Source organism: Halichoeres trimaculatus, unplaced genomic scaffold (assembly GCF_033239565.1).
Source record: "Halichoeres trimaculatus isolate MK-OKI-2021-1 unplaced genomic scaffold, fHalTri1.1 fHalTri1_scaffold_3, whole genome shotgun sequence".
In the NCBI taxonomy this organism is placed as follows: domain Eukaryota; kingdom Metazoa; phylum Chordata; class Actinopteri; order Labriformes; family Labridae; genus Halichoeres; species Halichoeres trimaculatus.
Window position 1 is genome coordinate 20,608,138 of NW_027437181.1, and position 13,751 is coordinate 20,621,888.

At 39.5% G+C, this 13,751-nt stretch overlaps 1 protein-coding gene across 1 annotated transcript; it reads left to right on the forward strand.

The window, feature by feature from the left end:
• The first annotated feature begins 8,957 nt into the window (after positions 1 to 8,957).
• On the forward strand, positions 8,958 to 12,710 carry rhcga (Rh family, C glycoprotein a). Its single transcript, XM_074666103.1, has 11 exons — positions 8,958 to 9,183; positions 9,688 to 9,880; positions 10,478 to 10,628; positions 10,723 to 10,870; positions 10,954 to 11,120; positions 11,207 to 11,344; positions 11,833 to 11,969; positions 12,089 to 12,213; positions 12,326 to 12,399; positions 12,491 to 12,564; positions 12,677 to 12,710. Exons 1-11 carry the CDS (start codon positions 8,958 to 8,960, stop codon positions 12,708 to 12,710), a joined length of 1,467 nt encoding a protein of 488 aa, XP_074522204.1.
• The last annotated feature ends 1,041 nt before the right edge of the window (positions 12,711 to 13,751 follow it).

The following is a 13,751-nucleotide window of genomic DNA, read 5'->3' on the forward strand; positions in this document are numbered from 1 at the left end:
TGGAAAAAACATTTTACACAAAGTGCATTTATTGCTTTTGGGTAAAAATTATTCATTGACCTGTCCGTTCTGGTTTTAATTGTCCAAAATTCCTGCCCAAGGGGAGCTGTTCAATCAGGAAACATCCAGGCTGAGATGGGTCCCTGAGGATGTTAAGGGTTCTTTCATGACAACTGTGACTTGTTCATCCGTTGACGAAAAGGGCCACCAAAAATTTTCTGATAACTGCAAAATTAACAATGGTATTTTTGGAGTGGTAAAGAGCAGAGGTGTGCTTAGAGGAGGGATAGTTGCCCCCCTTAGTGGCCCTCTTTGGAGCCCAAAACACCTGCTCAATCGCTCTCCTGATTGGTAAAACACACTCCACTACCCCCTTGGTTCGTTGAAATATGATGAACTGCCCTCTTGGGTGAAAAAATTGCGCTATGTGTCTTTTTTTTTGTCCCTGCCCTTCAAAAAGCCTGTGCACACAACTGGTCAGAGATGAGGGTAGGAGTGGGGGGCTCAGCACACAGCCATGATGGGTGAGAAGATGTGGGGACCTGCTCTCACCCTCTGGGAACGAGCTGTGTTTCACCAGCAGATGGAGGGAGACAGTCCAAGCTCCGCCAGTTTGGACACGTGTGTGTGTGTGTGTGTGTGTGTGTGTGTGTGTGTGTGTGTGTGTGTGTGTGTGTGTGTGTGTGTGTGTGTGTGTGTGTGTGTGTATCAATGTTTGAGAGTCCATCTCACCTGTCAGTGCCTCCCTGGATTGGTATGTCATACAAACAGGTTAATGATCTGGTTTCTGGTTTCAGAGTTGTGATCCAGTCTACAGAGGTTTGCTCTTATTTTCATTTGTCTCTCCGAAGTGGACGACTAGGGACAGTGAGAGTTGGTCATTCTCCTATTTTTCAGCAGCAGGATTTGGTGAAACAGCAGGTTGTTTTTTTGGTAAGCCATGGCCGTCTTGAGTTTAATATGCTTCACTCAGTTCCTAGGGGACTGGTTTACCAACTATGCCCACAAGGCTCTACATTTTGCCAAACAGCTTTGTTTGGCACAGGAAGCCCTGCCCTGCCTTCCTGCAGTTCAGCCTCCCTCTCTCCAGGCATCAACGTGCCTGATGTCCCAAACATGAAGCCTAGTAATAGAAATACCAATTATTTTCTAATGTTGCCAATGGAAATTAAAATTATCATCAGATGGAGTTCCTTTGACAGAGTCTGATGGCTGCAGACATACAGCCATGTTGTGTTGTGATAATTCACTTTCTTTTTAATTTTATCATTGATTATATATTGTTTGTTATTTTTAATTCAAACCATAAAATGTTAGCACACACACACATACACACACACACACACACACACACACACACACACACACACACACACACACACTCAGTCCTGAGAAATAGTCAACCTGGAAAATGTGTTGTTTTTAGACAAGGTTATCTTTTTATGGATGTTAATTTTTTTCTCCAAACTTTCATTGTTTAGTAAGATTCAACATTCTGATAATTTTTAATATTTCAAGTTCTGGCTCTTTGGATTTACATTCATTACAAAAATTTTTAAAACACCCAAGTTAAAAAGAAGTTTTCCTTCTTTACTGTATTTTCAACTTGTCAGCTTTTGTATCGCATGTGGCACGTTGCTTGTGACTCCTCCTTTTTCAAGCTTCTGTGACTTAGCAGCTGTTGTATCAGAGCTACAGTTCCTACCTACACAAAATCTGGGGAGCTATTGATAAAGCAGGAGACAAGTTGAATATGAGATGAAATATGATGGGCAAAGACATACTGCCTTGCAGAAATCTAATACATTTTAAAAAAGAATGAAATTAAAACCATTTGTGTTGTTGTTGTTTTTTTTTTTTTACTTACAATGATTGATAAATTGATTAACAAATTAATTGTGTCAGGTTAAAACAAATAAAAATCAAAACATAAATTACAACTAAATTCACTTATCCAAACAAAAACTCAATATATATTTATTGATCAAACCAACAGAGCCAAGATCCAAAGTTTGAGATAATCTAAGGTTAAGTGCACAAAAAGATTCATAAAAAGTATCTAGCAATGAAAGTCTATTTTTTCTTATTATTAATTTTTTGTTTAACTTGGAAAACCTTATGAGATCTTTTTTCACAAGAGTGTCCCAGCAGCAGCACATTCCAACAAAATTAAAGACAAAAACATGTCAACAATACCAAGGTCACATGCTTTCAAAGAGAGCAGGTGACTCAAACCAACAAGTTCATGCAACAAATTCCAGAGTGGAGGAGCAGTACACCAGTTCCCAATTTTAAGACACTGGGCACAGAAAGCAAAAAACAAGTTTTGCAACAGAGCACAGATTATAGTTTCCAATGAATTAAATGACGGAAATAAGAAAGAAGCGAGTTAAGAACCTCCACGTGCAGACCACACCTCAAGAGTGTGCATGGGGGCTCTGAGATGAAGCATGCAGATATAAAACGTCGCCATCATCAGTCAAGGCAAGAAAACCTTTTTTTTTTTTTTTTGTAACACATGGAAAACATGACTAGTGTCTTAAATATAAGTTCAAACACAACTTGAGTTTCTTCACAGGTTGCTGAGTGTATGACCGAAAAGAAAGAGCATCACCATTAAGAAATCAAAGGTGTTAGTGAGAAGACAGAGGCTCAGTCACATCACCCGGACCTTTCTCTCTTGAGTTTGTAAACATTATTAGTTGTACTTTGTTAAGATTCAAAATACGTTTTAACTTTCATAGCTGTTTAAACATTTTCACACAGTGAATCTTTGATTATTTGTGTAAAATAAGTCTCTTCATTTAGGCATGTAAACATCTACGGTCCTACAGTTTCATTTAGTAATTCATTCCACCATTTGGGCACAACAGAGGAGAATAGTCTGGCTAGGGATTTAGAGCCGCGCTGGGCTGGGAGCACCAGGCGTCTTTCACAAGCAGAGCACAGTGGGCAAGAAGGAGTGTAGACCTGAATGAGGGACTCCGGGTAGGCAGGAGCCATTCTTGTCAATGTTTTATAAGCCAAAAGAAAAGCTTTGAATTTGATTTTGGCTGCTACTGGATGCCAGTGAAGAGGGATGAACAGCTGGGTGACGTGTGCTGTTTTGGGCTGGTTAAAGATCAGACGTGCTGCTGCATTCTGGATCATCTGCAGAGGTTTAAATGTACATGCAGAGAGACCTGCTAGGAGGGAGTTGCAATACCCAATGGGTGAAATCACAAAGGCCTGTACCAGAAGCTGTGTGGCCAGTTGTGTCAGGTAGGGTCTGATCCTCCTGATGTGATAGAGGGCATATTGACAAAATCAAGCAATCAAGGCCACATGTACCTTGAAGGTCAGCTGGTCATCAATCATGACACCTTGATTTTTGGCAAAGTTTCCGGGCACAAGTTGATTGGAATCAAGCAGGACATCAATCTGTGGTTGAACGGACGAACATGAGCTCAGTTTTGGACAGATTTAGCTGAAGGTGGCGTTCCTTCATCCATGTGGTGATATCAGCCTGACACGCTGAGACAGTTGTGTCATCAGGTGTAAAAGACAGGAAAAGCTGAGCGTGGTCAGCATAGCAATGGTAGGAGAAGCCATGAGAGCGAATCACTGCACCAAGTGAGGTGGTGTATAAGGAGAAGAGTAGGGGACCAAGCACTGACCTCTGTGGTACCCCTGTTGATAAGCCATGTGATTTAGACACTTCTCCTCGCCATGGCACTCTGAAGGATCTGCCTGTGAGGTAGGACTTGAACCACGACAGCACAGATCCTGAGATTCCAAGGTCAGAGAGTGTGGAAAGGAGGATTTAATGGTTTACTGTGTCAAAGGAAGCAAAGGTCCAGCAGCAGTAGGACAGAGGACTGACCAACAACTCGAGACAGTCGCAGTGATTCTGTGACTGACAGGAGCGCAGTCTAAGAAGAGTGGTCACACCTAAAGCCAGATTGATAAGAGTCAATCAGGTTGGGGTTTTTTTTGCAGATGTTCAGTGTCAGAGACTTGGTTATAGATTGTGCGCTAGAGTATTTTTTGAAAAAACAAACAAAAAACAAAACAAAAAAAATGCATAAGTGAGACTGGGCTGTAATTGTAACCTGGGCTGGGTTGAGATTAGGTTTCTTGAGCAGCGGGGTGACCTTACATGCAATCAGTCTAATACATGCAGTTTTGTTGATAATGTTACACTAATTTGGATTCCTAAAGTTAAGATTGTGGAAATGTAAAACTGCATTTCTTGTTTTTCTTCATCTTATTTGTTAACAAAACTTACAGGAAGGACTGAGCTAATTAAAACCCTTTGTTCTGAAGAGTTTATGACACTAGTGGGGTAAAACAAACCAACAGACTCTGGCATTTACATGAACCTGTTGTCGTATAGGATGTGTTTGTTGTCTGTCTGATGGAGGCACATGAGGCTGTGTGACACCTCCAGCCCGGTTTCTCGTGTGTTCACCTGGAGTCACATGATGATCCATGTGAAAGTCGGAGATGTGGCCTGACAAAGTAAAACTTGTGTCTCCTCTTCTGATCAGCGCACTGTGAGTGGGGGTTATCTGCGGTTCAGATCATCCTCAGAGTGAGTAGAAGTTTTCTGTCACTGAAAAACAGCCGACTGCCTGACGCTCCCCTATCTGAGTGGCATCTGGCAGCGTGCGCGCTTACGTACCTTCACAGTTCAAGAAAATTCCTCCATGGTTAGTCACACTCCTCAGGCTGCTTTTGATGGCTCAAATGAAGCTTGATTGGCGTTTTATTTATTTCTCTATGACAGTGTATCAAAAGGGAGTAATGAATACACTCTGAGGTGCTTTGATGATACATTTCACTTAATATGCTCACCTTTCAAACTGTCAAACTGTGCCTCGGTGGATGATGGTGTAATTAAGACACATTATTAGATACATAGTGACTCTGACAAAAAGGCATCCGGTAAGGTGAGAAAAGGACTCATTTCACACTTCTGTGGTTTGGAGCATCAGTATTTTTCCCATGATTTCTGAGACCCTGACACAGACACTGATGGAGGTCTGAAGCGTGTGATTCAGAAACCACAACTGTGCATTTGATGCAAGACTAAAATACACGTGCAGTTTTTTTTACGACCCACATTCACTTTTAATAACAAACTTTGTTGAACTCTGCATGTCTTTGTCCAGGTGCTTTTCTTGTAATTCAAATGTTTCTAAATGATAGCCACCTTTCAGCAGGCTGCCACTGTTAAAGAGTTTTTTTTTAAGACAAAGCCAGACCCAGAAGGGAAGAAAGGAAACTAAAAAGCTTTGTTGTTTGAATAGCTGCCGTGCACTGATCTGTTTTTGGATTGACAGGTGCTCATAATATCTCCAGCAGCATCGGTCTTGGGCTGTGAACGGCAGTGACAGGGCATGCCTCATACCATGTGACTGAGAACATAGTTTAAATGTCTTTGACAGATAAGATCTAAAGTCTCTGAGCAGTCACATGCTCACACACCCCGACAACCATATATCACTGCTGCATCAATTAAGTAGAATGGACAGCATTTCCGTGGCAGCTGATCACGCTGATGGTTGTGCAACTTTGTTTACATCCATTTTATATTAAAATGTTGTGTTTTTAAGTGGCGTTACCACTCTGTCTGCGTCTCTTCTTTTGAAGCATTCAATCCCTGAAACATTTTCCCTAAGGGTAAAACACTGGATGTCTCACTGTGTCCTGTTACTGAGCCGTGATGACAGCTTTGGTATTGGATTTTCTCATTTAAGAGAAGCTTAAATAAAAACAGATCATTGATACAAACTTTAAGCTCTTACCCATTATACATCCATGAGTGCAATAACTAACTTTATCTTCATCTCTTTTTTGAGAAGTCCTCACAGGATAATTTGCAGTTTGTATTTTCAGAGTTTTCAGCTTTATCTGGATGTAAATCAACTTACTGTCCCAGAGTGCTTTGTCTTTCATCCAGAAAAAAAAGAGACACAAAAAGCTGCAGTACAAATAACGTGATAGATTTTGTGCATGGATACATCAAGTGATTACGCTTTAACTACCATCAATAACAAGTAATGATGACAAAGTGGAAACTTATCAGTAGCTCAGTGATAACTTTACCGACTGAGAGATTTTTTAAAAAGTTAAACTTCAATACTGAACATTGATGCACAAAGTACCGTGCAGTGTTTGATAAAATGTTTCAAAGTTTCTATGGATGAAAATATTTTGTCGAATAGAAACTTATATTGTTAGCTTTAGAGGCTTTGTCAAAAAATGACATACTTAAGTTCTCAACATTTAAATGTACTGTTGCATAACCCTGTATTCTCACAATGGTAGTTTTTCTCAGCTATGTGTGACAAGCAGCATATGTTTGGTATGTGAGTCAGTCGTAAGATGGATCAAATTGACTTCAGGCAGCAACATAAATCAAAAAGGCAGCAAAACAGGAAATTTCCATTTGACAAAAAGAAGTGCTGTGCAAAGCTCTGATGTTTTTAAACTCCAGTTATTGCTGTTTTATGACTCAAAACATAAACACTGATTCATTTGTCCGTCTTGCCAACAGCCAAACACCTGTAACATGTAAAGGGGCAGGATCCTTTAATAGTTGTTTTGGGAGTCCAATAAGCTTTTCTCTGGCTCATTGCTTTCCCTGATTTATGCCACTTCTACATCATGTTTTAGCAGCAACTGTACACTTCTGTTTTCATTTATGTTAAATACCACAGCAGCTTTTTATAAAGTAACTGAATTGACCTCAAATTTCTTTCCAGTTTTTTCGTATTTGTAGTGTTATGCACAGCAGTGGATTTTTTTTCCTCTTTTTTTCTCTTTTGTAAGATAAAAAAGTTGTAATTTTTTAAAAAGGTCCTTTTATTTACAGAGTTAATGAGAAAGAAGTCTAAATAACCACCTGCTTTTAATCTATAGGAGTGCTGAAATATTATTAATGCGGATATGAAAACATCAGCCATTTCTTTAGCTCCACAATGAGGAACAGTGATCATCTTGTGAAGTCAGCACAAACAATTCAGGAGCTGGAATTTTTCGCTTTTCAAGTGAAATTCATTTTTGAATATAACTTTTCCAGAGGCTTGTATTCCAGTTACATTATCACTTTATTAATATCACAATTTGACTTTGTTGTATAAACATTCCTTCTTTATATCTTTTACTGTGGCCTTAATCCCTCAAAGTAGTCACGAGCAAAGCTTATCGCTTGTTTATACTTGTCAAGACACTGACAAATAAAGTACAAAACACAGTTGTACGCAAAAAAAGTTATAAGTGCTGTTGAAAAAAAATGATGTTTTTAAGCTGTGGTTAGCTGTGGCTTCATTATTTAAGCAAAAAAAAAAAAACATAAAAAATTAGCACTTCTTCTGACACTAAATGGCAGCACCTGGGTCCAAAATAACTTGTAGCACTTTGTCACACTAACTAAGGTCTTTTCCTCCAATCTAAATTCTTTGGATGTGATGTACGTCACTTTGGACAAAAGTGTCTGCTAAATAAAACTGTAAAATTGTTAAAACACCAGTATTTTGTCTGTCATAAAAATTCGGTTCAAAAACATTGAAGTATAAAAAACAAAACAAAGAAGCCTTTTACCAACAACGACATGAGGTGACTTTAAAAAATTCATAAAAATGACACATTGGGTTAAATACACCTGAAAAGAGTTTAAGAGAGTTTAAAGTGGCTCGAATTCTGGCAAAGACGATCAACAATGCAATGAAACACGCTCTCTTTAATATGTTGAGTCAGAGAGTGCACTGTAAGTCATGATTTGAGTCCTGAGCACACCCTGTAATATGCTCAGAGAGAAGATTCTCATCATGATTCATAATCTGTTACCTAATAATTGGTGAGGCAGAGTGCGCTGAAGAAGGGAAACAGATATCATCTGGAATGTGACAGAGAGAGACAGCAGCCCTGATCTTGAAACTGGAATCTGTACAGGTAGATCTTTGTTGAGATGCGACGCCACAAACAGAACAAGAAGTACATGTGATTCAGAGGAAGAGGAGTACGCACACAGAAGCGTGATGCATGATGCACCACGTGTCTTCTTTAATCAAATAAATTTTAAAAAAGCAGAATAAAGGAGAATGCTTTTTTAACTCTCCACTGTTTTTACCACTTAACTCACTGGATGCTTCAGTATCTGTTATGAACGGATCCTTTAACAAAGCACTTAACCACTTCCTGTTGCAACAAAGAAGAGTTTGGCAGAAGTATAAGCTAATCTATAAAGAGTACATTCATGTTCAGTAAACTGTAAAATTAAAGTACCGCAACTTTTGGTCCTTGTAGTTGTGCATCCTGGTCTGCAAAGCCAGAGTTATACACACCTTGATTCACTCTGCAGCTCTGAAGATGACAGACACTTTAAGCCTGACTGACAGATGTACTCACCCAGAAGCAGCTTAATGCTTATCCCATTACAAAGCTGACATTAAAAAGTTTATCCCTTACAAGATAAAGTGAATCATCCAAGCAGTCATTGTGTCAGAGACAATTATCCTGTTTGATTTCATCAGTGATTAACAGATGTTCACCGTTATACTATGGCTTGAAAACTTAAAGGCTGTCACTGGCTACAGGTCATTTCTAATATCATTTTTTTTTTACAGATTAAAGAAAATAACTTATTTAAAGCTAGTGCGGGCAGTATCAAACATGGTTACAGGTGTGTTAAAACTTCAGTCCATCACTAGATTATCTGATTTCTTGACACACTCTGGAAATGTTTTATCACCTGCATGGCCTGACTGTAGCAGCAGGGATAGACATGAGCACATGAGGAGTGGTTAACCCGTCAAAGGGTGTGTCCACCCACAGAGTGTGTGTGGGGAGCTCAGGTACACCCCTTCTTAGGTCCTAACATATAAATAAACCTGCTGAGATTCTTCTAGACCACAGAGCAGAGCGCAGGAGAGGCTGAAGAGAGAGCAGAGCATCATCAGCAAACAGTCGCCATGGGGAACTGTGCAGAGGGCATGAGCAACTATTTCTGCCGACAAAAGAACACCAATGTCCGAGTCAGCTTGCCAGCCGTCTGCTTTGTCTGGCAGATTGCTATGATTGTGCTGTTTGGAGTTTTCATTCGGTACGATGAGGAGTCAGATGCTCATTGGCATGAGTACAAAAAGAAGAAAAACTTCACCAGTGACATCGAAAATGACTTCTACTTCAGATATCCCAGTAAGTATAACACCAGACGGCTTGGCACTAACAAAAAAGATCCAATGTTAGTCATGAGTCACTGTTATGATTTGATGTTTGATCAGTCACTATTGGTTTTTCTTTGTTTGTTTATACACCTTTAAAATGACTAAACTACAAAATGATACTTGATTAGTGCTGGATGGCATCAACAACATGGAATATAATATATAAGGGACTTTTTTTAATAGAATAAAGATTATGACAAAGGCAGATAAATATATTTAAGAAAAACATCTTCAACAGCATATTGTGTTTTATAATGATATTTTTTGCTCTACATATTCATCTTATGCCTGCTCAGGGCTGAATAAAGATATGCTGCTAATGTGTCAGGAAGCAAATTCCACACAATGATGTTGTTCATCTGCAGTTAAACTTTAGACCCTGTTATCATTTCGGTAAATTTAATTTTTAAAGCCTCCATGTGCATACTAACTTGTAAATCCTGGATGATTAACTTTTTTTCTTTTGTCCTTACAGGCTTCCAGGACGTGCATGTCATGATCTTTGTTGGATTCGGTTTCCTCATGACCTTTCTGAAACGCTACAGCTTTGGTGGTGTGGGCTTCAACTTCCTGATTGCCTCCTTTGGTCTGCAGTGGGCTCTTCTCATGCAGGGCTGGTTCCACTCCCTCGACCCTGCCACAGGAAAAATTACCATCGGAGTCGAGAGGTAAGGCTCTTCATAGCACCATCCCTCATGTGGTGAAGTAGAAATGCCAGAGGGGTGCAGAGATGTGTTATGTAACTCAAAGATAAAACCACATTCATCAAGCTGTCAGTGTTTATTGTCACAGGGGGGCCGTGCTCTCAAACCTTGACGAGTTTCTTTTGTCTCTACTGTCAGAACATCAAAACAAAATGTTTCGTCCTGTCTTGCCTGTGGATGTCCTCCGGGCACAGCTGTGATTCTTGTCATGGGTGGACTACTTGTAGAATGCAGATTTAAGATCTAGTCACTCAAGTTTTTCCACTAAAAATTTGGTTTATGATGAGCATGGGTTGGGATTGTATTTCATTGCTGCCATTCCTCTGAATATAATGAGCAGCAACATTTCAGTTGTGAAATGTTACTGGTTTTTAATGTCCTCTGCAGCTGTTGTATGAAACACTTGTATGAAGTATTTTTCTACAGTTTTGAGCACAATCTTAAGGAATGCCATTCCTGCCATACCTCTAGAGAGGCCTCACATGAAGACACATTAAGTTGCTCAATGTATTGAGCGTGAAACTTACACAGTTTTTGTCTTTTTCTTTACTCCACCCACAGTCTGATCAACGCTGACTTCTGCTGTGCCGGCTCTCTTATTGCGTACGGAGCTCTCCTGGGTAAAGTCAGCCCTGTCCAGCTCATGGTTGTCACCCTATTTGGCATCACGCTGTTTGCTGTGGAGGAATACATCATCCTCGACCTTCTTCACGTGAGTCTTAACAAACCTAGTCATTGCAGAGTTAACCTGACCGTTGTGCAGTTCTCCTTCAGCTAACGCTCTCTGTTTCTGCTCTCTCCCACAGTGCAGAGATGCTGGAGGCTCCATGGTCATCCACGCCTTTGGAGGCTACTATGGTTTGGCCATCTCCTGGGTCCTTTATCGGCCAAATCTACACCAAAGCAAACGCCTGAATGGATCCGTCTATCACTCTGATGTGTTTGCAATGATTGGTGAGCAACCAGGGATTTTTATTGTACTGGAGGACGTTGATCTTTGTTTGGTATCTAACACTAATCCACCTCTCCTCTCACAGGTACACTGTTTCTGTGGATGTTCTGGCCCAGTTTCAACTCAGCCATCACAGATCATGGTGATGGACAGCACAGAGCAGCCATCAACACCTACCTGGCCCTGGCATCGTGTGTCCTCACCACAGTGGCTATTTCCAGCATGTCTCAGAAACATGGGAAACTGGACATGGTAATGGGTTTTTTTTCACTGAGAGAAAAATAAAACTGTGCAAAGTTATGTCTATAATTCTCATCACTGTTTGTTCCACCTGACAGGTGCATATCCAAAATGCCACTCTGGCGGGCGGTGTTGCCATGGGCACAGCTGCAGAGTTCATGATCTCTCCCTATGGTTCACTTATTGTGGGTTTCCTCTGTGGTATCATCTCCACGTTTGGCTACCTGTTCATAACGGTGAGTCGGCATTAACTTTTCATCTAAGAGTCAGCTGTAGGTCAGTGCTGTCTGTGGGCTCCATCACTACAGATAGGGAATAAAATTGATCTGTTTAAAATTTATTTTTCATGAGTGGCTCAACATTAAATTTGAATGCATCAACTCAGACTAGAGCTTTATGAAAAATAAAGCATGATGAGCCACCAGTTAGAAACTGAATGCCCTGATGCAGAGGCCATTTTTGTTGCTCTGAGCAGAAAGTTTTGAACAACTTCTGTAGCACACAAATCATGGTCAGGTTTTAATTTGGGCCCAATTTTTCTTTTAGATTTGATGCCTTTTCTAATAAGTTGATATAAAAACAGAAATAACACATTATAATCTCAGTGGTAAAAGACAAAAGGCTTCAACTCACTATTGGGAATTTTTACTGGAGTATTTTTTGAAGTCAAATCTTTGCCTCAGGCATCAGTAACTAAAGCAAAGCGTTTATTTCTGATTTTCAGCCCTTCTTGGAGAAAAATCTCAAAATCCAGGATACATGTGGCGTCCACAATCTTCACGCTTTGCCAGGGATGCTTGGCGGCTTCACGGGTGCCATTGTTGCTGCAGCGGCCACTGAATCTGTCTACAGCAAAGAAGGGTGAGTGACACGGGCAAACAATCGCATGCATGTTATATCCCTGATGCAGGGTAAACAGGCTCAAGTATTTTATTGTGCTCTTAATTCTTTCTTTCTTTCTTTTTTTATTTTCTATAAAGGTTGATCAACGTTTTCGACTTTGAAGATGAGTTTGCAAACAGATCAGTGGGAACTCAGGGTGGCTTCCAGGCTGCTGGCACATGTGTCGCCATTGCATTTGGACTTGTTGGAGGAGCAATTGTTGGTAAGTTTATGGTGTCCAAAGAGTGGAAATAAAAACAAGAACAGATTTGAAAGGTTTTTTTTCTCATGGACAGTTCAGTGACATTAAAACTGGTTTTTTTCTCTCTTTGTAGGTTTAATCCTCAGGTTCCCTATCTGGGGTGACCCGGCTGATGACAACTGCTTTGAGGATGAAGTTTACTGGGAGGTAAGAGACCTTGCTCTCTGAACACTTAATGATAAAACTGCTCCGTCTCTCTATCTAATCCCACATGTGTGTATATGTGTGTGTGTTTCAGGTTCCTGAGGATGAGGAGAGCATCCCTCCTGTTCTGGAGTACAACAACCACATGATCCACAAGCAGCAGGACATGTAAGCTTCCCTCACATGATACACTAACCTTCATTCACTCAATGCAATTTGTGGAAAAAAAATCTACATTTTTTTATTAATTTTCCCTATTTCTGTTTTTTTTTTTCAACAGATCTGAGTCAAACTTCTCTGTGGATCAGAGTTAAAGCTGCACAGAGAAACAGCTGCCCCACAATTATCACTTGGAACTTGATGCATCTGTGAACTGCAGTGAAAAATGTTTATTTATGAGGGAGCCACCCTTAAAATTTGGCAATTTTACTAAGAAGGAACAACATTTTGACAACTTTACTGTCTGCTCTTGTCTGGTATTATTAACCCATGATTGATTTGTGTAGTACCTAAGTTAATGATTAGAAGTGAAGGTTATGAAAAAGCTGCATAGTTATTCAAATATTATTTTCTTTACCGAGACATGATTTAAATTCTACATTATTTACAGGTGTGTAATGACCAGAAAATGTCAGGTACTGAATACAGGCATGAGAAGTGAAGGACACCCTAAGATGAAGATAATTCATTACTGCACATAAATTGCTGCACATCTTTATGATTAATGACTGTAAAAGAGACTTTATCGTTCAATGTTTTAATGAAGGTGTTTGCCATTTTAATTCTGATAAAATGAAGAGTTTATTTAGTATTTTATGAGATTGAAGTGAATGATTAAAAAAGATTGTGCAGACATCTTTTTTTTAAGTAAACCTTACTTAGTTGTTTCTTTAAATGATGTAAAGACCTGTATAAGCTGAATGTACATATGATTTATCACTTACTTTCTGTTATCAAAAAATGTTGTTTTTGGGTGGAAGTAATGATTTCCAGTGATTTGGTTTCCTGTAGTGTCAAATGTTACCTAAGTATACTTCATGTAAATGTCTGTTTTGTCCATCAATCTGTTTGTAGTGTTCTTGATGTATAAAGTGAAAACACTCAAAGAGTTACACACACATATATCATGTAACTGGAATTGACAATAAAGTTATTTAATTCTTTTAAGAGTTGTTGTGTTTATATTTCTACAAACTATGAAAGGACAACATTAAAAGAAAGCAAGGGGGAAAAAAACAACCAGAGGAGGTTAAAGAACAGAAGTACAGGGACATCCAGACCAGAAAAGATTACTAAATGACCGATATTCATTTTGTCTTGTGCTGTAACTCAGCACAAGTAGCTAAGTGTGTATG